This window comes from Phoxinus phoxinus (assembly GCF_949152265.1).
Source record: "Phoxinus phoxinus genome assembly, chromosome: 10".
Classification (NCBI taxonomy): Eukaryota; Metazoa; Chordata; class Actinopteri; order Cypriniformes; family Leuciscidae; genus Phoxinus; species Phoxinus phoxinus.
Window position 1 is genome coordinate 23,183,306 of NC_136885.1, and position 25,050 is coordinate 23,208,355.

Here is a 25,050-nt window from a genome sequence, read left to right on the forward strand (position 1 = left end):
ACAAAACAGTAAATTATATTTATAAAGACCAACAACAAAAATTCAACAAAACATTCCCTGCATTGCCCTGCAGTCTGTTTATTTTTTTTATTTTTTTTTACAAAACCTTCATGAAATTAGCCAAGGGGAAAAAAATCAAAATAAAGAAAATAAAGATTTTTAAATAATCTTTTTGTCTGATGATACAAATGTATACTAACAGAAAACTCTAGAATTGGATATCAATAAGTGTTTTTCTTTGCATAAGGAAAAACCTCCATTATCAGTTTAAAAAAAAAAATCTAAAGATATGGCCTATTACAATAACGCTAATGGCTGTTTAAGCAATAGAAAACCACAATTTGTAAGTATATGTATATATATATAGAAAAAAATAGATATACTATCCCAAAATGTTCTTTTAGAAACCCAAAGCTTTGCTAAGCAAAAAGTTTAATGTCAGAGTTTAATGTCAGCAATATCCAGTCCTCTTTCTGGAGAGCAGTACGTTGGCTCGGTTATGTTTCTAATTTCCTATGATGAAAGCTATTCCAGCTTTCTGAAACCAATTTTTGTTTCAGGTCTTTTGTTCTCAGATTGCCCTAAACGGACTGGACATCTGTGCAGTGAAAGAAAAGACTGCTCAGATTACTGGAGCCTTACAGCTGTCCAGGTGAGGAACTGGATCACCTACTGTCAGAGAGCAGTGACAAGAGCAAATCAACACTCAGTTCCATAGAGAGATACAAATGTTTTAGTGTACATGATAAAACTCAAACTTTTCAAGTACCACCGTAAAAAAAGGACATTAAAGCTGGGAATGACGGCGGTCATTGTGCATATTTTAAATATTCTGCCTCTAAGACTGAAAACAAAAATACATCTCTTTAAATGCTGCAGTTATTTAGTACTCAGTACTTTAAACACAACATGATTCTCTGGTAACATGATACATCAGATATGTCTTTCTCCGCAAGTAAACTTCAAACGTTTTCCTTCTAAAACAACGAATCAGCTTTTGTTTAAAATGTTGACAACGTCTTGGCAAATGCAAACTGCTAAGGTGATTTTCTTTGGATTCGTTTTACAGTTGCTTCAAGTCTTTCAGAAACATCCCATTAACACTTAGAACACAAGACACAACATACTGCAGTCTAGTCCATGCTAGTAAGTGCACTGCCAAAAGACACAGAGTACCTATTCAATTGTGCAAGCAATTGTATCAAGGTACAAAGCAGTTTTTACACCCAGAGCGTCTGTACTTTATATCCTGGAGTCTCACTGTAACAAAACTGCATCGAATTTCTGACTGTCTTTTCCCTTTTGTAGGTGCACATCATTTTGACCATCTGACTGCGAGAGGTAGCATGAAAAATACCATAACACCTACTGACAAATAACTTTTGGGACAATGTAAAAATGAAATCTCTCATTTCCTGATCTTACAGTACACTGTAGGTTTACTCGTCCTTGAATGTGAGCTAAAGAACCAGCCTGCAGTACAGCTATAGTCCCGTACACTACATGAGAGTTTGCCACATGATCGAGAGGGTTTATTGACTGTGCGTGTTGCGTTCTGACAGCATTCTCGTGGAGCGAGTGTGAAGTGCTCTGTTCGCCTCTCTCCCTGAGTACAGTACGATTGTTCTGAATCTGAAGCTACTGCCGGGCCACCATGCAAATATATTAGAGTAACACACTGTACATAATCATAATAATAGCAAACTAAAGCATACAAGCTGCCAGCATATAAAGCCTTATGCCATACAAAAGCCAAAAATCTATCCTGCAGATTATGAAATACAAAACAAGAAGGACTGAAGTACAAAATATATAATGTAATAAGACAAGTAATCCAGAAAAAAGAAAAAAAAACTAGTTGTGGGATGAATTCCTCCTGGTTTGTGTTAAAGGACAGGTGGCTACAGCTCAACTCTTCTACATAATGGAGCAGTTGTCAAGTTTGGGTCCAACCTGAGAGTGAGAAAGTGAAAGAGTGTGAGAGTGTGCGAGAGTGAGTGAGAGAGAGAGAGAGAGAGAGAGAGAGAGAGAGAGAGAGAGAGAAGAGAGTGTGAGAGAGAGAGAGAGAGAGAGAGAGAGAGAGAGTGTGAGAGAGAGAGAGAGAGAGAGAGAGAGAGAGATTATATGTAAATATAATAAGACTGCTGTAAACAATTTATTATGCTTTTGTTCTACATTAATATTAAATAAATTACAGCATTATATTAATAATGAAATTCATCACAAAACATTATATTATAATTTGATGACTGTAAGACTAAAAGCATTAACAAAAACATAAGAATCTACAAATGATATCTATTTTAATAAATCAATTTTAACTTTTTTTTTTAAATACAAAATCTTTCAAAAATAAAGACAGAGAAATCAAAATAAAATAAAATACTGTTGCAACTGAAGAAGAAAAAACACAAACCTGTCTGGGTTTGTCATTGCTCACGATGAAGTGTGAGGGTGACACAAAAGCTTCGGGCAGCCCCCCTCCACTGGTGAACGAGCGGGACACACTGGACACTCCCGAGCTGGCCGACACACAGGTGTTGTTTCTATCTGACGGCTGCCCGCACGAGCCGCAGAGCACCGTACGGCTGCGGAGGTTGTACTCACTATCCCCGCATGTGCTATGGGCGGCCTGCAGGTGGAGACAGTGAGTGGAGAATATCAGAGGACACTGAGACGGGTACTGGACCTTAATATAGATGAAGTATGGCTGCTCTCTCAGTTCATTTTAGTGCTATGATTCACTGCAAGAAGGCTACACCCAAACAACCCATTAACAAAAGTGTATACAATATACACCACATATTGTGAGAAAGATGCGTTTACATGCACTTTTAAAAGTTTGATTTCAGTCAGGCTAAGGCAAAGTGTCATGATAAAGCTTTAGTCTGACTTTGTGAACTTTAGTCTGACTTGTAGACTTTGATTATATGACTGTAGCTCAACTTCGTCCAATATGCGTACGTGTCAATAGAGACAAATGGTCTCTGTTGCGCACTTACATTGTCCTAAGAACTCATGTTTTCATTTAAACCTGGTAAAACTAAATGTATGCAAAAAAGATAATGAGATTTACTATATCAACTGAGATGTGCTAGTGACTAATGTACCATTTCTTCATCTTCCTCATCCTGGAATAGAGTGCGTGTGACCTTCCTCATGGCCATTTCCTGGAAAAACGAGAAAAAAGCAAATTAGTCACTTAGCGACCTCGAATTAAATACAAAAAGCTGGTTGGATTTTTTTAACATGATCCCACCTCCCCACTGGCGCTGACGAGGGTCGTCTGGAACAGATCTCCACTGCCCCATGAGTTCTGGGTCTTCCACACCAGGTCAGAAGGAGGGTTGTGGGTTCCTCCAGCTCCTGAGGCCCAAATCTGACAACAGAGAGACACTGAAGTGAGTCAGGAATTTAAATACAAGCTAAAGGTGACTATTACGTTGAAAATCGATACGTACTGTGACGGTCTGTCCCGCCTTCAGGTTAAATTTTGGTGGGAACTTGTAGATGATGGGAGTGCCGGAACCAATCTGCCTCTTTACCTGCCAGTGACCCAGAGTTTGATCCTGGGAGGAGGAAGAAGATTCATTTAATAAAAAGTAAATCATACTTAATTCCTCCTAATTGAGCACCAAAGTTCCTTCTCACCTGGTCGGACTTGTTACTGAGCCTTACGTATTTGCCCTCCATGTCAACTTCGTCCACGGTCACGCGGCCACTAGCAGAGGCCTGCTGGGAAACGCGTGTGCGAGTGACACCGACCACGCTGGAGGCATCGCTGTCATTATCATTCATGCGCCGTTTTTTAGCGCTGCCAGAAGAGGTGCGACTGGTGCTGCTTTGGACCACACGTGCGTGAGAGCCAGAACCAGAAGAGCGGGTCACAGTCACCCCACGGGCAGGAGGGGGACTCGGGGAGAGACGCAATCTAAACAGAGAGCGGGATGGTTTTAGAGTTACTCCATAAGGCGGTCAGTCACAACAAGTCCAATATTATAATTATTATAATATCTTAATTTGAGGGCTTTACTCGTTACTCTTTGAGGGCTTTGCAAATATTGATTTATGCAAATACTTTAATCAGAATATTATTAATGCTTAATTAATGTTATTATAATGAATATTATTAATGTCTTAAATATAAAAAATATTACAATTAAAAATAGTATTTATTAATATAGTAGTATATATTAATATAATCTAAGTTAGATCAAAGGAATGTATTAAAATAGATAAATAAATGTTGTGTTAATATTTTCAAATAAACCTTTTCTTATATCTAACTTTATTAAATATTAAGCTGAAAATAGCTGAAAAATCAATCCAGCATAAACAAGACAGCTGAAATATCAATCCAGCAAAAAGTAATTATTTAATAAATGATAAAATAAATATGAAATATGTTATTTAATTAACTTAACTTAACTAATTTACAATATTTATAATATTTACTCAGCAAATACTGTTGTACGCAATCAATTAGATTAATTAATCAGTATACTATTTTATTAGTATTGATCATTTCAGACAAAAAATATTTAAATGGTTTTATTAATGTAATATAAAAAAACATTATACAAAAAAATCTGAAAAATCTATCTATTTGAATAAATGATCAAATAAATATGAAAAATATTTTAATCAACTTTTCAATAATTATTCACTTATCATAGTATAATGAAATGTAAAATTGTATTACAATTTAAAGTGATTGACAGCTCTATTATTTACTAGTAGCACCTGTTAAAAAAAAATAAAAACATAAAAAAAGGCTTTCTGCATGTGTGCAGTAAGCAATATCCCATCTCTCACCTCTCCTCCTCGCCCTCCAGAAGCTTCCGGTAGGCGCTGATCTCCATGTCGAGTGCGAGCTTAATGTCCAGCAGCTCCTGGTACTCGTCCAACTGTTGCTGCATGCGCTGCCTCATTTCAGCCATCTCTTTATCCTTCTCCTCCAGACGCCGGCGCATGATGTCCCTCTCTCTGGATAGGGACTCCTCCAACTCACGGATCTTCGCCTCACGAGCAGCCAACTAATGAACCGGGCAATTAAAATAATGTCAATTTAGAATGTACACATTTGAGGTTATTTAGGTTTGATCTGTAAAGTTGTCCTTTTGCAGTGGGACTACATGCATGCTAGGTGGAAGAATGTCAAATTACTGTGTGTAAGCAATCTCATTTCAGAGGGTGGAGTTATTCTCCATTAAAAAGTGATTATCAGGTAGTTCTATTGTTAGAGCGTTACTGTCCATATGTACAGGTGTGAGGAATTGCCAGTACTTTAATAAATACTTGAAGTCACCATGAAATCAAAATTGACAATACTTATTTTTAATGGAATATTGCAGTAGTTATTATAAATAATTTATCCATGCACGTAATTTTTTTTTTAATTCATGTATGCTCGTAATCTTTAATTAAACTAGTTCCCTCCTGCAACATCTCTTCTCCGATGATGCGCTTATGGGCGGGACAACCTGTTACTCACATGAGATCACAGCAATAGGAAACCACAACAATCTAATTATCCAATCAATTTTAGATGGACAAAATAAAGTCCCTACTTTTATCTTTTTCGAGAAGTCATTTTACTCACAATAAGGAAGAAAAGACTATTGGAACTTCTGTTTCATGCCGACTTTAAAATGTGTGTGTGTGTGTGCGTGTGCGTGTGTGTGTGTGTGTGTGTGCGTGTGTGTGTGTGCGTGTGTGTGTGTGCGTGTGTACCTGTTTCTGCAGTTGAGTGAGCTGAGAGGTCACACCCTCAATCCTCAAACGTGTCTGCTGCAGTTCCTCATGGGCAGCTCCCACCAAACTGCTGTTCCTATCAGCCGAGTGACGAGCATTCTCCAGCTACACATATATAACACAGGATGACATTTAACTGACAGATATGCTGCATGTCTTTATACATAAAAATGTCTCAACAAATACAACTGGCAACGCATTAGTCAGCAAATATGTATGCAAGGCGGGCCAGTTCAATGGTTTAACAAAGTGCCCCTGGGTAAATACAGATCCTCATACTATAGTTATTTGGTGGTTCTCTCTTTGATTTTTATATTACCTTGGAGTTGTAGGTCTTCTCAATGTCGTCCTTGTAGATGCGAAGCTGCTCTTCGTGTTGTCGACGAAGTTCAGTCAAAGCTTCAGACAGTTTACTCTCAAAGTCCTGCTGCCGGCCACTGTCGATTTCCACCACACGCGACTCATACCTGCGCTTAGACTCACGAAGCTCCTGTAGAAAGACATCAGGTTAGAGTACAGAAAGTCCAGAAGGTCTTTGATAGTTTTAGAACTAGTAGATATGTTAGCAGTGAATTCTAAGACGTTGTGAGTAAAAATGTGCATGAGACAGTGTAATTATTTTCATTGGAGAGCTCAGCATAAGTAGATTTGTTCGCGAGACCTCAGAGTAGATGTTCTTCTGGAATTCCAGCTCCTCTTTCAGGGTCTGGATTCGGTTCTCAGCATCCACACGTCGTAGCATTTCATCCTGTAGCTGCTTCTTAGCATCGCTATGACTGCCCTCCAACTGCAATACACATATTCACTTTACTAACTTCTATATAAAAAGCAATGCACTGTGTAAAATACTAACTGAAAACCTGTTACCATGTTTGTCTCGTCATATAAAAATATCTAAACATTTAACCAACATCTAATGCAAGAGGTCTTTTGACTCTTTTTGTCTAAAATAATTTTCGAAGACCCTCCTAATCTAAGCTGATACATACTTCTAATGTAATAAAACCATAAATAAAATATAATTAAAAAATATAGTGTCAGTTTAATGATGTATATCTTTTTTATTATTATGTATTATTATAAATTTTTATGTTAATTTAGCTCAATTTTAAGACTTACTGGGGCCCACAAGAAGTTTGACGAGGCCCCCTATTGGCCCCAGTCCCTTGATCTAAAAAAAAAATATTTACTTCAGACAAAACAAAAATTGTTTTGAGAAAATGCAAATTAATTTAATTTTGACAAAGTATTTTCTCCTTTTCAAAGCACAAATCTAGCATGATTTAGTGATGTTTATGCTTAAAACTAAATACAATAAGGTGTGAATAATACGAAATAATAATAAGAAATAATAAGGTATGAAATATACACTTAAATCAAGATATTTTCTCAGAGAACAATTCTTAATATATTACACAATACAATTTGCTTCTCATGTAACTTGTCTTGTTCTAAGAAATACTCATTTATATTTATTTATTTTAAACTTTTTTTAAGCCAATATGTATTAAATGAATATGCCTCTTTTTAATGTGATTTTCCCGCTAAATATAAATATATATGTGAAATAGAACTTTAAATAATATTCCCTTAAGCAAGCATTCCTTTAGATGATTTAAAAACATATTTTAGTGTATATATTACCGGTACATAGATAATCCCTCTGTAGCAACCTGGGCTAAAAGTAAACTGCTTAAGCGCCTAATATTGAATTGATCTTTGTGGTTTAAACTTGCAACCTTTTGGTCAATAACCCAGATCTTTGACCACAGCACCACACCATCCAAACCCTTAGATATAAAGCTTTGATGTAGTCATCACCTTGGCCAGCTGGGCTTTCAGGTCTCTGACTTCAACCTCCAGTGATCTCTTCTCCCCCAGTGCTGTGGAGAGAGACGCATCCTTGGAGTTAAGCAGAGCCTCCAGATCCTTCAGCCTGGCCAGAGCCGATTCCAGATCTGCCTCTTTCTTACTGTTTCTACAGTCATAAAAATACAAAGACAACATTAAAGCATGTAGACACAGAGGAATACAATTACCTCAATTAGATTCAGTATAGTTGGATTATTATATGCATTCATGCATGTTGCGGGTTGAGTGGAAAGTCTCTTATTTTTCAGAAAATTGGAAGCAATCTTGTCGGCTGTCAGAACTGATCTAAGACTAAAATATGAATCTGATTTATATCCAAAACTTGACTGAATATGCTTGCAACGTAGGAAGGCAAGAATAATCAGTTCAAGGCAAATGAACATCAGCCTACAACTTTTGCCTGGGATTTTGTACCTAAAGCAAGGAAAATCTGTAAACAATAACCTTAAAAACCCTCTCTGAATCAGAGCAGGAGTTGGGACTCCAACAGTGAATTTAAACCATGTGTGCACGATTGTAGGGTTGTTCATTTCGAAGTTTCAGAAAGGAACCACACAAACCTTAATAGAATCAGAATGGTAAACACTTCAATAAATAAAAGATGACTGGTCATTTTATTATGGTATGAACTGAATTAAGGCAAAGTGAGGTTTAGGTTTGCAGTTTTAAAACACAGAAGTATAATAAGGCCAGAAAATGGTCTCTCTCAAAACAAGTGTTTAAGTTTAGAGTTCTTCTCTGCGCATTCCCAGATCAGATTTCACAAGGTCTTTAAAATAGCTGCTCCAAATTTAGTCATGTGATTGATGACCAAACGGGGCTTGGAACAATTAAAACTCAACCACACTTCAGTCCCTAAAGGACCTTTCCCAAACACACAACTTCTTCCAAACTCCACTTTGTACACTCAGACTACAACTACAACTAGACTAAAACTCAACCTACTAAAGCTACTAACTACTAGAGCTTGTATTCTGTTCTCTTCGACTCTATGGGGCATTCCATCGCACCTCCTTCCTGAGAGACGTTATTCAAAACACTTCCCATTCATGACAACAGAGGTTTTGTTAGGTCACATTCTCCACTTTACAGCCACATATTTCAATAAATGGTTCATGAGCCTAGGAACATGAAAAAGCGTTAAATGTATTTGAGTTAACTGCCCTGACTGAGATAAAAGCCTCTTGAGGCCTAATCTGCATTACTACTTAATGATTATTAGGCTAAAGAAAATGTGTACGAGTATGTGAAAGCAACGTACTTGTAAAATAATAGTTCAATAAAAAATATTTTTGCAAAACTAGTTAATGAAATTCTAGTTACACCACTGATATTTTATGCAAAAATATATGGAAGGGAAGATTTATGCGAGATGTTTGTCAGAGAGGCTTTTGAGGCCACATTCATCACTATTTTTGAGGAATTGTCACTGAAACTGAAAAAAAAGCTCACAACTCTGTATTTTAGCTGTTCACTCTACAGAAATTAAAACAATCAATGTTCCTCAGCAGGATATGGTGTTTATGTGGAAAAAAACAGCCTAAAATGGCTCATTAAAATGTTTAATAGACACAGAGAGAGGGGTGACGGTGAATGTCTGACTCTGTGGGTTACAGTAAAGGTGTGCAAGCAGTGGGTGGGCACATCAAGAGACATAACCTCTACGGTTTAGGATATTTGGCTATTAAAAACCAGCCCGTTCCTGTCAGCACGCTAAATGTCCTGTTTTGTTCACATTCACAGTGGAGCAGGCCACATTTGGAGGAAACAAGCTTTAAGAGCCTCCTGTGGTGTAATATTTTAAAGAATAGGTCTGTTATTTATTCTGTTGTCTTTTATGTCATTTTTTTTCTGCCACTGTATTTGTTTTCTGTTTTTGTTCCAAACATCTCCAGGATCTGTCCACAGGAAGCCCAAACCACCCAGACGCTTTTAAAGTAGACAATAGAAGAACACGTGTTAATGTCACACTCTGTGCCGGGCCACACTGTCCTTGTTGACTGGACCAACCTGGTCAAAGGTTTACACTGCAAATGGTCAAATCTGAATGAATTCAGTTTTGTGTGATGGCAGCTAAAGAAAAACAACTGCAAAATAAAGTGTATTACAGCTAATATGTTGAGAAAAAATTATATAAAGCTATGGCAGTTGGAAAACGGGAGAACAGAGAACTTCAATAAAAGCATTCATTCCAGTAAGTTTTCATTAAAAAGTGTGTATTTTGTGTGCTGGGTTGTCCCATGTGTGTGTGAGGAAAAAAGGGAATAGGGTTTGGCTTGGCATCTTGGAAACAGTGGAAACATTTCAGGCACAACAAGAGCCAGTTGAGGGAGAGAGAGAGGGGAGGAGAGGAATGTACCAGCTCCTCTATGAATCACAGCTATCTTTGTCCTCTTTTGTGACGAAAAAGAAAACCACAAAAAAGCCCTCTAAATGTTTTCTGTAGTGTTACCATGGCAAAGTGGTGTGGAAATATGGCACATGTGGCCATCTCTGAGAAAATGTTGACCATGAACAGGGTATACCCAAAAAACTAGAGTCAAAACCCTCAATTTGAAAGCTTACAGTCAAACGCAGATTCAAATTTTCCACAGAATAAGAGTAAATCAAACTGGTAGAAATTCCTTATAGTGCACTTATGAGTCCAAAACCACACAACTTAGCTGTGGACTTGCACGCACACAACACAAACACACTCAGGGCAAAGTAAATGCCCTGACAAAATCATCTGACTAAAAGTAAATCACCTGACTGAAAGTCTACAAGGACATTCTCTGAATTTTGGTCATTGAAGTGTCTCTTTAAACCTATATTTACTTTAAAAACTACAGCTTGACACATCTCACAAAAAGCACCATATAACAGACAGCCTTCCCTTCACCTGCAACAGCTGGAGGCTTTGAGGGGAAAAATGACCATAGGCGTTCATCAAAGCACTTGTAAAACCATAAAAAGAGTACATAGTAAAACTGCAGTCTGACACAACACTTCATCAATGTGATAAAAGGCTGGAGAGCTTGTCAAATCAAATGTTTTTTTGTTTGTTTTTTTGTAGCTCAAACAAAAACATTTACTACAATCTATATTAGTTCAATATATTTTCACAGAATACCAGCAATGTTTAGGTATGCAAATACATAGTAGGCCTAGGTATCTTCAGCCAGGCGTTTTTTTAATTACCATTTTATGGTTTTATAACTGGACAAAGTTTAAGCCTGTATGTCTATGCAAGTGTAACATCAAGGAATTTGTTAGGGAATCTGTTTAACGTCTCAATATTAAAAGTAATATTCTTCCTAACTTGACAACAACAACTTTATTTCAGCATGTTGAAAAGCAGATAAGCTGAATGAACAATAAAGTTTACTAGGTTGAAATACAGAGTAAAAACAAACTGCTGCCATTCAACTCCTTATCACTAAAGCCCAAGCTCTGCCTCCTCATCCTCCATTCAGCTCCACAATACACCGATTCACTGCTTTTGACGTCAGTTTGACTTCAACTTTCCATTTAAAGCACACACGTGAGTCAATCTTAAAACAGAAATGTTTCAAACAGGGGTTCCCCATTTCCCCACTGTACTATGAATAAACGTTTCCTTTTTAATTGTTGAGGCGATTCTGACTCACTCTCGTCGGCTGCAGGTCCACCATGAAGTCTCCATGGAGACAGAATAAAACACACAGAAGGAAAAACGTATGGTCAGAAGGAAAAAGATGGTGATAGGGTTGTAAAATATGCTCTTAATATAAACATAGACCTCCAAATAGACCATTCCAGAACCAGAATTGGCCCATTGTAATTGTTTGAAATTTGAGAATAACATTAAAATCTTCTAAAGACATAAATCTTTACACACAAACTTACAGCAGCTAGGAAAGACTCGACTAAGCATGACCTATAGATATTAATCTTTACAACATTTATTTTTTTCTCATTTTTTTTCGAACTGAGGGATGAGTCTAAGTCTAAGTTTTCCTCTAACACTACCTGTTATTGTATACAAGAAACAGATCTCTTAAAGGACTTTCTGTTCCAGATGGTTGAGCAATTTTAAATTCAAATCATATCTAAAACATCAAGGGGTTAGCAGGTTGATGCAGATACCCAGAGGCTTGTTAGTTTTAAAGAATGATCATGGCTTGTCTAGGCTATATGTGCTTATCTAATATGTCTTTAATAATCTAAATGTATGCTCATTTCATTAACATTACAACAAAAAGTTAAATCTAGATAAATAAATATGTCCACATTTTCAGCATTTGCTTGTACAGCTCACTACACTGACATTGCAAACAATAATTTTTCAATCAGTATTTTGTCTAGATTTTCTGTTAAAATATTTCACAGAAATGTTTTTGAAGCAAGATACATTTATCATTTATCTACATATATCCAATGACATGATTATCAGTTATATTAATCCTTTCATTAAAATGTAATTGTATATATATACAATAATTTGTTTGTATATGCATCTTTTATCTATATTACCCCTTTTTATGTTTTACGAATAAATCATATTAAAAAACAACTTATAATAAAAATTTTTGAAGCATATATCTTGAATTAAAGAAAATAATTAAACTAAAACAGACAAAAACATTGATTATGAAAATTACATCTGAATTGTATCGAAGGCATTTTTGTTCGAAGTCAACATGTTATAGTCTCTTATTAGACTCTTATTATCATTATGAAAATGTATGATCCTGATGGTGGTTGTGAAGGGTGTGGTCCTACAATCAGACGAGCTCCTGTAACTGACTGAAGCTGAGGACTCAACACAAAGAAAACATTATTCCTGCTCGGATTCATGAGCACATGACAGATGCTAAAAGCAGTTCCCTCAGAGTAAAATACTGTTCCGTGATTTATCTGATCCCTCTGTCTAGTCTGGCACAAATTATCACAATATTTAATGTAAATTCAAATATAAACAGCCTTTTTGTTAGCCTGGGTTTCCCCATACTGCCTTTGCGCAGCGCGATTTTATTCACGCTGAAAGGCACAGAACGGGGAGGGAGCAGCAAGACGATGACGACATCTATGCGACACAACTAAGCAGTTTGTTTATATCTATGGATTCAACATGGCAGCAGACGCGAATCTACCTTTTGATGCAGCCTTAGATATTACACAAAAATATCTTACCCATCGTCTTCTTCCTTGTCTAATTTCTGTCGCTCTACATACGTCATCTGGTATAATGGAAACGATTGGCTATGAGCTACGTACAGGCGCATTTGATAGACATTCTTAGCACCCAATAAACGGCGCCGGGCATTCGTAAACCACGCCTCAAATACGAGAAAATGTACATGTGGTTCCCAGATCCAAGTCTCAATGAGAATTGGGTCTGGCGTTAGCCAGGCTACCTTTTTGTAGGGATTCTTCGGGAATTCTGGGAAGGGACAATCATGGAGGCCTGAATTGCAGCACAGCTAGGCCTCCTCTTTCATTTTTGCATGGGCAAATGTGTGTACACTCTTATATTGGAGTTAAGATCATATATAAATGCCTGCTAATGTCCATAAATATAAGTTTTGTTTCATACTTCGCAAAAGGGAAAATAGGCTGAGGTTCTGCCAGCGTGGCAGCTCTGCATTTAGGAGCCGATGATGACTCACTCTCTCCCTTACGCCCGTGGCTCACACACGCCACCAGAACACCAATTACAGTAACCCTCTCTCCTCCGTCTTTATACAAGCCCATTCTAACATAATCTGCATCGCAGGGTCTCCAGCCTTACAATCTAAACAGTTTCCACTGATTTTTCCATGGAATAAACAACGAGATTCCACTGTCATCTTCAGTACTCCTAATATAACGTTTGCCTGTTTGCAGCTGCCTCTGGTTAAGAATGGGATGGAGATGTTGTGTATTCTTGTGTGCGTTTGTTGTACTACTCTGCCAGTGTTCCCCTTTATTAATTATTTAGCAAAAGGCAAACATTACCTCAGGCTAAACATCACATGACAGTGCCACGTGACAATTCCTACTCTTTCACAACCACATTGAATTTTTGAACAGTTTTATGCAGAAAATACTACTGGCCATTTTCCTGCCCCCAAAAAAAAAAAGTCAGGTAATTTCAGTAACACTGAATATGTAAGGTATGTCATAACCATATTCCTTAAAGGTTAAAGTAAATTAGTCTTTTCAGTAACACTTTGTTGTCTGAACAGAGCTGCGCTGTGTTGCTTTACAAGGAAGCATCTCAGCACACAAGCTCACTCTGAATTCTCAACAAATCACTTGCAAATGAAAACCATGTTTGCATGTTTGAGGATGGGGATTACATAACTAACCGAATGAGTCAGTCAGTCCAAAGCCTTTCCAGATCCAACCACAACCAAATGAAGCACCAATGCATGCGAGTTTGGGATGAAGTGTAGCGTGTGAGCGCATTTAACATTTGACATTTTAAGAACAAAAGGACTGTAATATAGAGCTGAAAATTACATCAAAAGTGGGTAAGTGTCTACCCAAATATGTATGTGTATCTAGGCGATGTAAAAAAAAAAAAAAAAAAAAAAAAAAAAAAAAAAAAAAATTGATATGGCCATTATTTAAAAATTATTTATAATTTATGACTCAAAGCTCTTCAAACACGCTTGCACGCACACACACACTCCAGTATAGCATGGAGCAGCTCTTTAGTTTAAAAACTTTTTTTCATGACCATCATCACAACTAAATCTATTCAGATCAATGTAGAAGCTTCAACATCCCCCCATTCAAATCTCCTCTTTAAAAGTATTTAAATACGCAGTAACAAGACTGGACACATATACTACTCAATGCCTGAGAAAGCAATAGCTGAAATAATTTTTAAAAATCATGAATCGTTCCTCACACCATTATGTTATTTATTATTGGCATGACATCAAACAAGATAAAATATATTTTCCAGAATGTGCATATGTCTATATTAAAGGGAAAAAAATCTAGGCCAGAGATCCGGATCCGGACTATGAATCATTTCTCATAAATTAATGTAATTATAAACAAACACACAGCAGGAGGAAAACAAGAGGTGCTAATTGTCATGACAATGGAAAGCCACTTCACTGGAAGCAAAACTAGAAGTCACAAAACTAGATCGCTTTCCAGCTTAACCAACAAAGCTGTGTACAATGCAAGCAAGAATGCTTCAGAATCCCAACTGACATTTAACACATTTGGCAAGCACTTTAATTCAAAGCAACTTATCGTGTATTTGAGAAGTATGTGTTCCCTGGGAATCAAACCCACAACCATCTACCAGCTTTTTTCATTTATTTTTAGTCCTTGCAAATAAATTCTGCATTATTTAGTGCATTAGAAAGCTTCTTAAGAGAAAAACTGCAACTTTTATTTTTAGAGAAACTACTTTAACTATTACATTTATTGCGTATTATTATTTACAACAAAAGATTGCTGGACTGGACTAGCTTAAAGGAATATCCCTAATCTAAAACATTTGTGGACCCTTGCTAGCATTACACTCAAACTAAAAAATATTTTTTTACCAAAAAATAGTGAATGTTTGAAAGCTTTGATACAAGCCAGAGAAATGAAAATGTATGTCCCTAGATATTTAAAAAAAAAACATGAAACAAATGTGATGTTAAAATATCCTCACTGCATTCCCCTATTTACTGTAACATGAGGCAGTAAGGAGAGTTGAGGTCAGGATAGCAGGGGAAACAGAACTGTCCTACGGCAGTGATCACATCACAAAAAAAAGAAAAGAACAGAGAGGGAAAGAGAGAAAATGAGCCTGCTCCTCTCAGAATGAAAGAGATACTCGAGTCAATGGGAAAGGAGAGATGGCTCTATTCTGATGCATTTAGTGTGCTGAACACAGCTATTCGATCTCTCCGGAGCCGTTTGAACACACAGGTGCCCGCTGAAGATGATATACTATAGAGATCTTAGAAAGTTAAAATGAAGGAAGGAGAAGAATAGCCAAATATAGGGAAATCCCATTTTATTCCTTTTTAGGCAGGACAGCGCTGAACTAAACAACAAAACACTCAAGATCAAGCTTTTTCCTCATTGTCAACTGTCGCCTGAAGAATAACACTCAAAAATACACTTATTATGTGTAATTTTATTGGTAGATAGACACTCAGAATGACATAGGGGGATTGTTAATTTTAAACATGATGAGTGACTTGTGCAGGAAACTTATTAGAAGCATATGATAACTGTTTATTGCCATGTGTTTTACTCTGATAATGGAAAAGCCAGAGGGGGAAATATTTCACATTAGTAACTGAAACACTTGACAGACAACAGTAAAGTAACCTTAAATAAGGTTGTAATTACCACATTCATGAACCATGGTATTTGCGTGATAGTACATGTGTACTATGTGTGTAGTACTTTTTAGTTAGTGCATTAAATAATTTAAATGATCATGAGTTATAATTAAGCTTTCTAAGGCAGAATGTTTGTAAAACCCCACAGCACAAACAACCATGTTTGAAAGCTGTTAGCATGGTGGAGTATCTTTGTTGGATATTTGTAACCATAATGATAATATATGCACCAGGTAAGCCAGTCAATGAAAAACCTCTTGGTAACCTTCGTTCCTTGAAGTAGGGAACGTAGATGTACGTACCGACATGATTGGGAACATACAGAGGGAGGGAGTGAGTGGCAGGAAATGTCTCACTGAAGATTTTTTTTCCTGTTTGAAAGCTGCCAAATGTCTTTTCGTTTGCCCTTGAGCTATAACTTAAAAGAATGCAGACCATAAAAACCATTGAGCATTGAACTACTACTTAACAATAATATGAATATGATTTAATAAAAAAAAGAGCATTTACAGAAGGTGTATGAGGGCCTGGGGTCAAAGATAATAGTCTAAAATGACAGTGGTTTATTTTATTTTTTAAACATTAAAAATATATATATATTGTTTTCAAATATGAAAACATGTTAAATATGTTAAAACTTTTGGTAACACTTTAGTATAGGGTCCAAAACTAGTTTCTCATTAGCTGAATGACACTCAGGGCGGGGTCTATGCTAATAGAGCAGTGTCGTCAGCAGTTGTGGGCGGGGCTTAAACATATGTGACATCACAAAAGGTACAATCTGCAAGCAGCTTGTTCTGAAACATTGCTTATGATTTATGGTGATAAAAAAAGAGAGAGAGTGGGTGGATTTTTACCATTATATGGTGGTTTTGTGCACACACTGCTGACACACATTTATTTTCACACTTTTATCATGTAAAAGTTAATTTTGTCCCCTTTAAATAAACTTTCCCCTTTAAATAAACCCCTTTAAATAAACCCCTTTAAATAAACTATAGTGAGAAAGTGGACAGTGTTTTAAGAGACCACATGGCCAGAAATGCCCACAACTTAAGAAACACCCATATATAAACGGAAAAGGTGTCCCTCACCTGAAGACTTAACACTATGGAAGTAAGAGTGAAAAGGAGAGAATATATCAGTCATCTCAGAGAAAGAGCACATGAGTTAAAGACTAGTTAATGTTTTACAGTGATACAACTGATAAAGACTCTCTAGATCAATGCTCTGATCTTTTAAAGGATGCACTTTCTTTTCCCCAGAATCTGGGATAATGGAATGACTATGAAGATAAATGTCCAGATTACTGTCCCGACTCAAGCCTGAAAAATCATTGTATGAATGGGGGCTCAGGACACACCCGAAAATGCATGCAGAGTCAGAAGATGTGTAACTAAAAAGTAGATTAGAGTTAGTATTTTATATCATTTAGAGTTTAGACAAATACTGACTCATCTCAGAGCTCCTACTCTGGACCGTTTCATTGTATTGCCTAAACAAACACTGAGGGGATTACAGCATTTTAAATTAAAGGTAAGTGATTCTTCTCTTTTAGTATGAGTTGAAAGATGCATTTCATCTACATGTTTCCAGCTGTAGTCTTTCCACATTACAGTCATTCACTCCTACACTGCAGCTGTCAACAGAGTTCAAACAGCGACACAGACACAGAATACAGTCTTCTGTCTGATAATGCCCACAGAAGCCAAATGCTGCAACCGCAACAGCAGATACAGGCACATGTACTCTCACAGCATGTGCGCACACACAGCTGTACCTGCTGCATGACCCGGCATGACTCCCCATTCAAGAACTTGACTGACCATTCATTTTTTATAAACAATAATGTCATAAAACAATATTATATGTCAATGTACATGAGTGATTCCTTTAAAACAAGCCCTTTTAAACAACTCTGGGAGGATATATATATATATATACACATTAGTGCTGTTAAATAGATTAATTGCGTTTTATGGCGTAATAATATGCATTATATATATATATATATATATATATAGGCTGTGCAACGATTAATCGTGATTAATTGAATCCAAAATAAAACTTTGTGTTTACATAATATATGTGTGTACTGTGTAATATATATATATATATATATATATATATATATATATATATATATATATATATATATATATAGTAGAGAAATAAAGTAAAGAACTCTTCATCAACAACCAGTTTTAGTTGTATTGCATTTTACAGTTACGCTAAAAGGTTCTTTTGAGATGTTACGTTTTAGGTTCTTCACATAGCCATATTAGTTTATGGGTATTTTAAAGCACCAGTGTTTTATGAACTATAAAATAAAAAGTTATTTGTGGAACTTCTCCTGTGGCAAGAGCTACAGTACATAACCCCATTCGTTTTCTAACTAGAACATTACTGGAGAGTTCTAAGTCTAAGTTCTAAGAAAACATCTGCTAAGCACATAAGTGTAATGCAAATCTCTATCAAACTCACTGGAATAAAATAAGGCTACTGTTCCAGCATAGCTTTCTTTCTGAGGTGAGGGGTTAAAGTGAGAGTAAACAGTGCTTCCCCCACAGTTACTTAAAGCTCATGAGTCACCACTCAGTCCAGTCAGCACCTCTCACACACCCTGGCAAGGCCGCATGGTTGCTGTGGAAACCAAACACTTCCAAACAGCTCAGCTCCAATGAGTGTACGCATCCATCTGCATTCACCCATTGATGGACGCTAACAGGAACTCATGAGGGCTACTGAAACCCTGGGACTCTCCTTCTGACGACTTCCCCCATGAGTACAGTATAACCACAAGCCTTGTGAAATGAATGAATATGACTCACTACGCCTTTCCCTAACTTTTCAACTTGTTTCACATCATTCAGTGAAGGCACATCTTTGGCACTGATGTCTATTTGTCTTTGAACCACACCCTTGATGGGTCTGAACACACCTCTCCCCTAAACCAGGGCATTGAATAAGTCTACTACCATAGAGACAGCAAGATAAACAATCGATTATAATAACAATCACTGTGACTGGATGACAAATACTACATTGGTTCTAAATAAATAGGGATCATAAACTTTAATCAGTGGTATTGAATATCAGTGGAGTTTGGAATATCAGTCATATCAGACAGATCAAGTTCAAAGGACTAATGCAAGGATGCATGATGATTTTATGATGGGCAGTTAGCTCTTAAGTTTTATTCAGATGATCTCCTCTCTTACATAATGCGATTAGTTATTGCCGAACTATGTTTAAAAATGAATAAAACTCACAAAAACTTACAACATCTTACATTTAATATTGAAGATTTATAGATTTCATGTTGAAAAACATAATTGTCAGTAGAGATGCACAATATATAGATACCATATTGGTTATCATCTAAAATTCAAGATTTTTTATTCGACTAATACTATGTTTACTTGTTCATGCTCATTTGTCCTGCTTTTACATTTAGATTAGCGGTACTTTTGCCGTCATCTAACACTCAAGTTAATCTTCAAAAACACTAATAATTTAATAACACTTTAAATGTAATGTTTAAATATCCAAACATTAATTTTAATCTAAATGTAATAATAAACAAACTTTTATCGTTTTCATAATGTACATGATAATGTTACGATGCCTAAATTCACTTGTATAGCATTAAAATTATTGATTTTATGAATTTTTGTTGTCTTATTTAAAAATTTTTTTTAACAAAATAGTATAGAATTTTAGTATAAGCCATTTATTGGTTATCAGCCATAACATAAAGATAATTATTGTCTTATCATCCATCCCTAATTCTGACCATTATTCTAGATACAACGGCTCTAATATATATAGCCGTTCAAAAGTTTGGGATCATAAGATTTTTTTATAAAAAATATTCTCTTATGCTCACCAAGGCGCCATTTATTTGATCTAAAACACAGTAAAAAAAGTAATATTGTGAAATATGATTACATTTTTAAATAACTGTTTTCTATTTGAATATATTTTTAAAAAGTGATGGCAAAGCTGAATTTTATTAACTTTTTTACTCCAGACTTCAGTGTCATGATCCTTCAGAAATCATTCTAATATGCTGACTACCGATCCAAAACTTTTGAACGGCAGTGTATCTTTCACATACTTATTGGTTAAACATATACATTGCAAATATGTTATCTATCTTCTTTAATTACTGTGAAACTTAAAAGCATTTCCACGGAAGACACAGAAATGCTAAAAATGTGAAATCACTAATCAACCATCACACTAAACTTGTTGAAAAGGGAGTGGTGGCCAATCCAAACACAACAAAACACACCCACATTTACACCTCACATACCTGAGCTGCAGCACACTTTGTACTACACACTGAGCCAGAGATGGCGTGTGGTTGTGTCCACCCAAAGTTAGTAATTCGTTTTCCAAGGAAATTAATACTTTTCTCAGGCAAGGATATATAACATTTTCTAAAAAAAAGTGACAGCTAAGACAATGTTACAAAAGATAATGTTACAAAAAAGGCTGTTCTTTCGATCTTCCTGTTCTCTAAAGAATCCAAAAAACTTGCATCACGGTTCCCACAAAAATATTAGGCAGCACAACTGGTTTCAACATTAAAAATAATAAGAAATGTTGCTTGAGCACCAAATCAGCATATTGGAAGAATTTCTAAAGGATCATGTGACACGGAAGAAGACTGCATACTCAAAATTCAGCTTTGCCATAACATAAATAAATTACATTTTAAAGTATATTAAAATAGAAAACAGCTATTTTAAATAGTAAAAATATTGCAGCGCATTTCTTTCCATTTTTTGCAGTAGTTTTGATTAAAGAAACAGCTTATACTGTTGATTTGTTTTCTGTTCAATTCCATTATCATAATTTAATTCATTTTTAATTGAATTGAAAAATACATCAAACACAGCCTTAGTGACAGGAGCAATAAGCAGATGTTCAGTGGAGAAAATTGCCGTCATGGTTCAGCTAAATTTAGAGGAGGACTAGGCTGAGAGCCCAGGGGTCGCCCCGTTCTGCTCTTCAGGGTTAAACTTATCTCCTGGATGTGTGAAAGATTTCAGAGAGGAAAACATGGCAAGCCCTCAGTGTCTGCAGCTTGTCACAGTTTTGGACTGTAAGCCTCACTGTTCAAAAACTAAATCAGGTGGAATTACTGCAAGTTTCTGGATGGAATGAGTCATAGCAACTGCTACTGCTATAACACCAAACTCAAGAGTTACTCACTGGAATAGCACTGGTTTCCAGGATTAAAGGACTTGCTCACTCAAAAAAGAAGGGTGCTTTTAAACTTGAAAAAGTGCAGATGAACTCTGGATTTGGTACGACATGCATGACGTATGAACCATAATCTGCACACATCACATACCTGGCCTTCAGCTCCTTGTAGTCCTCGCGCACCTTGCTGAGCTCCAGTTGCAGTCTGGCTCGTTCTTTGGCCACCGAGTCCAGAGTCTTCCTGGCATCCGCCAGCTCGGCCTCGTACGCCGCTTTCATGCCGCCCAGCTCCCGACTGATCTCCGTCTCAGACTCGGTGATGCGCATACGCAGACCTGCGTTCTCCGTCTCCAGAGAGCGCACCTTATCGATGTAGATTGCCAGACGGTCGTTCAGGTTGCACAGATCATCTTTCTCCTGTAGCCGAGAGATGCGGGTGGGGGACAGGACGTTGGTCACCCCTCCACGGCTGCTTCTTTTCTGACTTGGAGTCTCCATAGCTGATTGAAACTACTGCTGCTATCCTGAAACGGTACAGGAAGTAGAATAGGATAGAATGAGGAGAGACATAATTCAGAGGTGATACGTTCAGCTATCTCTTATATTCACAGTATGACAGTTTGAAACTGATACTGCAATGTATTTATATATTTTTTTTTTTCAATTATTAACTCCATCCCTATCATGTTCCCTCCTCCCTACCCATCATCCTTCTCCCTCACTTTGTGTCTTATAGTTTCCGCCACACCCAACCTCTGATCACATCCAGATATGTTCAGCACAAACTTCCCAGAATAAACATTTAGTTCAAATCTCAACCACAGACTAATCTGGTTTAGATCTAAACCTCAGACTGCATTCACTGTAACTTATCTTGGACAAATTATCCAGCAGACACTCTTTGACACACTTTAAAGACGACTTGCCCAGATACACATGTCAAAGTCCCATTCACAGGAGGTCTGAGCACATGTTTGTTTTGGACGGAGGAAGTAATTCCAAACATTACAATGTGCTTAGACGGCACATGTGACACTCCCCCTCAACACACTTACAGCGGTAACAGGTCTTTTGCTGTACAATGATATTAAAAAAGCTATGAGAAAACACAAATGATATATACAAAATATGTTTGGGTCCATTCACATTCAGCAGAACTGCAAGTCAAAATGCCTGAATCACTGACCTTGTAAAGCAGAGAGAGTTTGGGTTAGCAAAGGCTCCTACAGCTGCTGTGTCCCGTTGAAACTGCAGAGAGAGAGTCTGTTCTGACTCTGGCAGAAACTCACGCCTCTTAGGGACGAGAGAGGAGGAGGAGAGCAAGTGAGGGCGGAGCTAGTGAAGTCTGACTCAGTGAGAACACACAAGGGAATAGAGCTTTTACTGCATCTCACGTGGTTACAAAATTGTCTCGGCTTATCATTTTTATTATACAATCTGCTACTTGTGAGGTAAGCAGTTTGAACAACAGACAATAAAATCCCTTTCTTGATAATGACTAATCCACAGCAATAAATAAAAAAAATGAATAGAATAAAACAATGCTTAAACAAATCTAATAAAAGTATAAATTTATTTAAGATAAATGTAGAAATTAATTTAAATTTAAAATACATTAAAAATGTTTTAAATAAGTTTTTTTTTTTTAAATCAATATTTCCACATAATGAATGCTAGTCCGAAGCGTTCTCCCGAAGAGCTACTCATCCAAACGCATGAGCCTGAGAAGAATATTCCTCATTCTTTCTTCCTAGAAATCCAGAATACATCCATTTGTTGCTGTAAGAGCTTTAAAGAGGAAGGTCACAGAAAACAGCCCTGTATTAAAAACTGGTAACTGCCTGGTATTTATTTCGGAGGGGTGGACATACGAAAAATAAATGATCCAATCAGGTGTCTTAGTAAAAGGAGAGAGAGAGAGTGGATGAGATGAATCCTTTTTGGAAAAGAAGGTTGTGCTTTAAATCACTCAAAACTTCTAACTAGTCACCTCCCATCAACTCCCTGTGGTGCATATTAGAGTTCAGGATCAAAACTGCACATCAGTGTTGTTATTGTACACTAAAATTAAAACAAAAAACAATCTTATTTTTTTATAATTAAAATAAATCTGAAATATAAATATTATATAAAAAACTTGAACTAAAAAGACTTGTTGAAGTATTGCCTTGCAACTAACTGAAATATGTTTTTAAGTTAGGCTAAACTTAAAAACAAAAACAAAACAAATGTTTCAGGGCTGGTTTCACAGATGGGGCTTCGATTAAGCCAGTATTAGGTTTTAGTTTAATCAAGATTAAAAGTTACTTTTATATATGTTCCTTGAGGAAAAAACATTACTGGTGTGCATTTTGAGACAAAACAATGGCGCTGACATATTTTAAGATATGTCAGTGCAAGTTGCTTTTAGTTAAAATAGCTCAAACATGCATTTTATTCCATGACTAGGGTTAAGCCTTGTCTGTGAAACCGGGAGTCAAAGTTTAAGGTGAAGTATTAAAATGACAAAAAGCTAAAGATATATATATATATAAATAAATAAAATACATTTTTATTTTAATCACTATGTGCACATAAACGCTTCAGGAAACAGCGCCATGAGGAAAAAAGCTAGGGGGATAAAAGGAGACACTCGTGGCATAAGCGCATGGGTGGATCAGTGGAAAAGTCCCAGTAGATTCCAGTACCTACAGTCTATGAGAGACGCTTGACAGCTAGAACACAGACAGTTGTGTAATTCTGCAGGATGAGTCTGTTCTGCACTTTCTTTTCTCCTAGACTCTCTTTCTGTCATCTTCATTGCATTATCACACACAACCACCGCATTCCAATATAAAAATGAGATTCCCCAGGGTAAATGTCTCTCCACCCTGATTGCCATCTTAAAAATCAGTGGGAACTGATGAGAGATCATGTCTTGAGTAGGCCCAGGTGAAATCTTTAGAGTTTGACGCATTTTCTGTGATGATTTTGAGGGAAAACCTGCCAATTTTGTCGGATTATGTTGAATTTAGCAGGGGCAGATTAGATGGGGTTTACACTTCTGTAAGAACATGACTCAGGAAGCCAAAGGGTGGAGAATTGGGACACATGTAGCAAATTCCAAGACATGACACAACAAGCAACTCAGACACACTTACTTGGGGCAAATTACACTGCTAATACCTTCTTAAAATGATATAGCATTCATTCATATCATTTTCAGATTACATTTAAAATTCACCAAGGACATTGTGATTAGTAAAACCTGTAACCTTTAATTTATAATATTAACGTTATATAACACACAAAATAATTTCTACTGCAGTCTAAACGGCTAATTCAGGACTAAAGAAGATAATTCCCTGGACTCAAGTAGGATATATTTAAGTAAAATTACAGGTTATTAAAACTGTTGAGTCATGCATTGAGAATGAACATACAAATCGTTCTATTCATAAACACCCCACAAAACCCGTTGCTATGAACTAGTGTAACCAAAAAGATGAAATGTTTAGGCAAAGACTCAGCTAGGGAAACAGTGACTCACAGTTGCCGAATCCTAAGATCAGGAAACGTTTTCAAGCGTTCAATGATCCACCATACCCTCCTCCTACTAGCATGGCGATGCAGATGGAGTGTGCAACGCCCTCTAGTGGCCAGTCAATAGAAACGCTGAGTTCAAACTCTGACAGAAATTCACAGAGGTCACCAAGTACAATTTACAGAAGTTAAAGGGATAGTTCACCCAAAAGTTTAAATTCTGTCATCTCACCCTTTAGTTGTTCCAAACTTGCTAAACACAAAAGAAGATATTTTGAAGAATATGGGTAACCAAACAGTTGATGGGCCCCACTGACATGGAGAAAAAAATACTGAAATGGAAGTCAAGGTGGTTAGTTAAGCTAAAACAACAACAACA

The 25,050-nt window shown here is 36.6% G+C and overlaps 1 protein-coding gene across 2 annotated transcripts; it reads right to left on the reverse strand.

Annotated features, from left to right (window-relative positions):
* On the reverse strand, positions 1-24,821 carry lmna (lamin A). Of its 2 annotated transcripts, XM_079625132.1 has the most exons (14): positions 24,679-24,821; positions 22,336-22,442; positions 21,301-21,673; positions 7,576-7,732; positions 6,416-6,541; positions 6,074-6,244; positions 5,734-5,859; positions 4,816-5,036; positions 3,652-3,931; positions 3,462-3,569; positions 3,260-3,379; positions 3,111-3,170; positions 2,417-2,632; positions 1-1,953 (listed from the first exon to the last, which is right to left on the reverse strand). In XM_079625132.1, the coding sequence occupies exons 3-14, from the start codon at positions 21,645-21,647 to the stop codon at positions 1,918-1,920; spliced, it is 1,968 nt and encodes a 655-aa protein (XP_079481258.1). In that variant the 5' UTR covers positions 21,648-21,673; positions 22,336-22,442; positions 24,679-24,821; the 3' UTR covers positions 1-1,917. The 2 variants fall into 2 exon arrangements, with proteins under 2 accessions (XP_079481258.1, XP_079481259.1); XM_079625133.1 differs by lacking the exon at positions 22,336-22,442 and having other exon boundaries at positions 24,679-24,782.
* Positions 24,822-25,050: the final 229 nt, after the last annotated feature.

Excerpts from the sequence above, each read along its gene's own strand:
- lmna (XM_079625132.1), bottom strand. The coding sequence starts at position 21,647 with ATGGAGACTCCAAGTCAGAAAAGAAGCAGCCGTGGAGGGGTGACCAAC. Across the intron at positions 6,245-6,415 it reads AGAAGAACATCTACTCTGAG|GAGCTTCGTGAGTCTAAGCG; the intron begins GTCTCGCGAACA and ends GTCTTTCTACAG. Across the intron at positions 3,932-4,815 it reads CTGGAGGGCGAGGAGGAGAG|ATTGCGTCTCTCCCCGAGTC; the intron begins GTGAGAGATGGG and ends CTCTCTGTTTAG.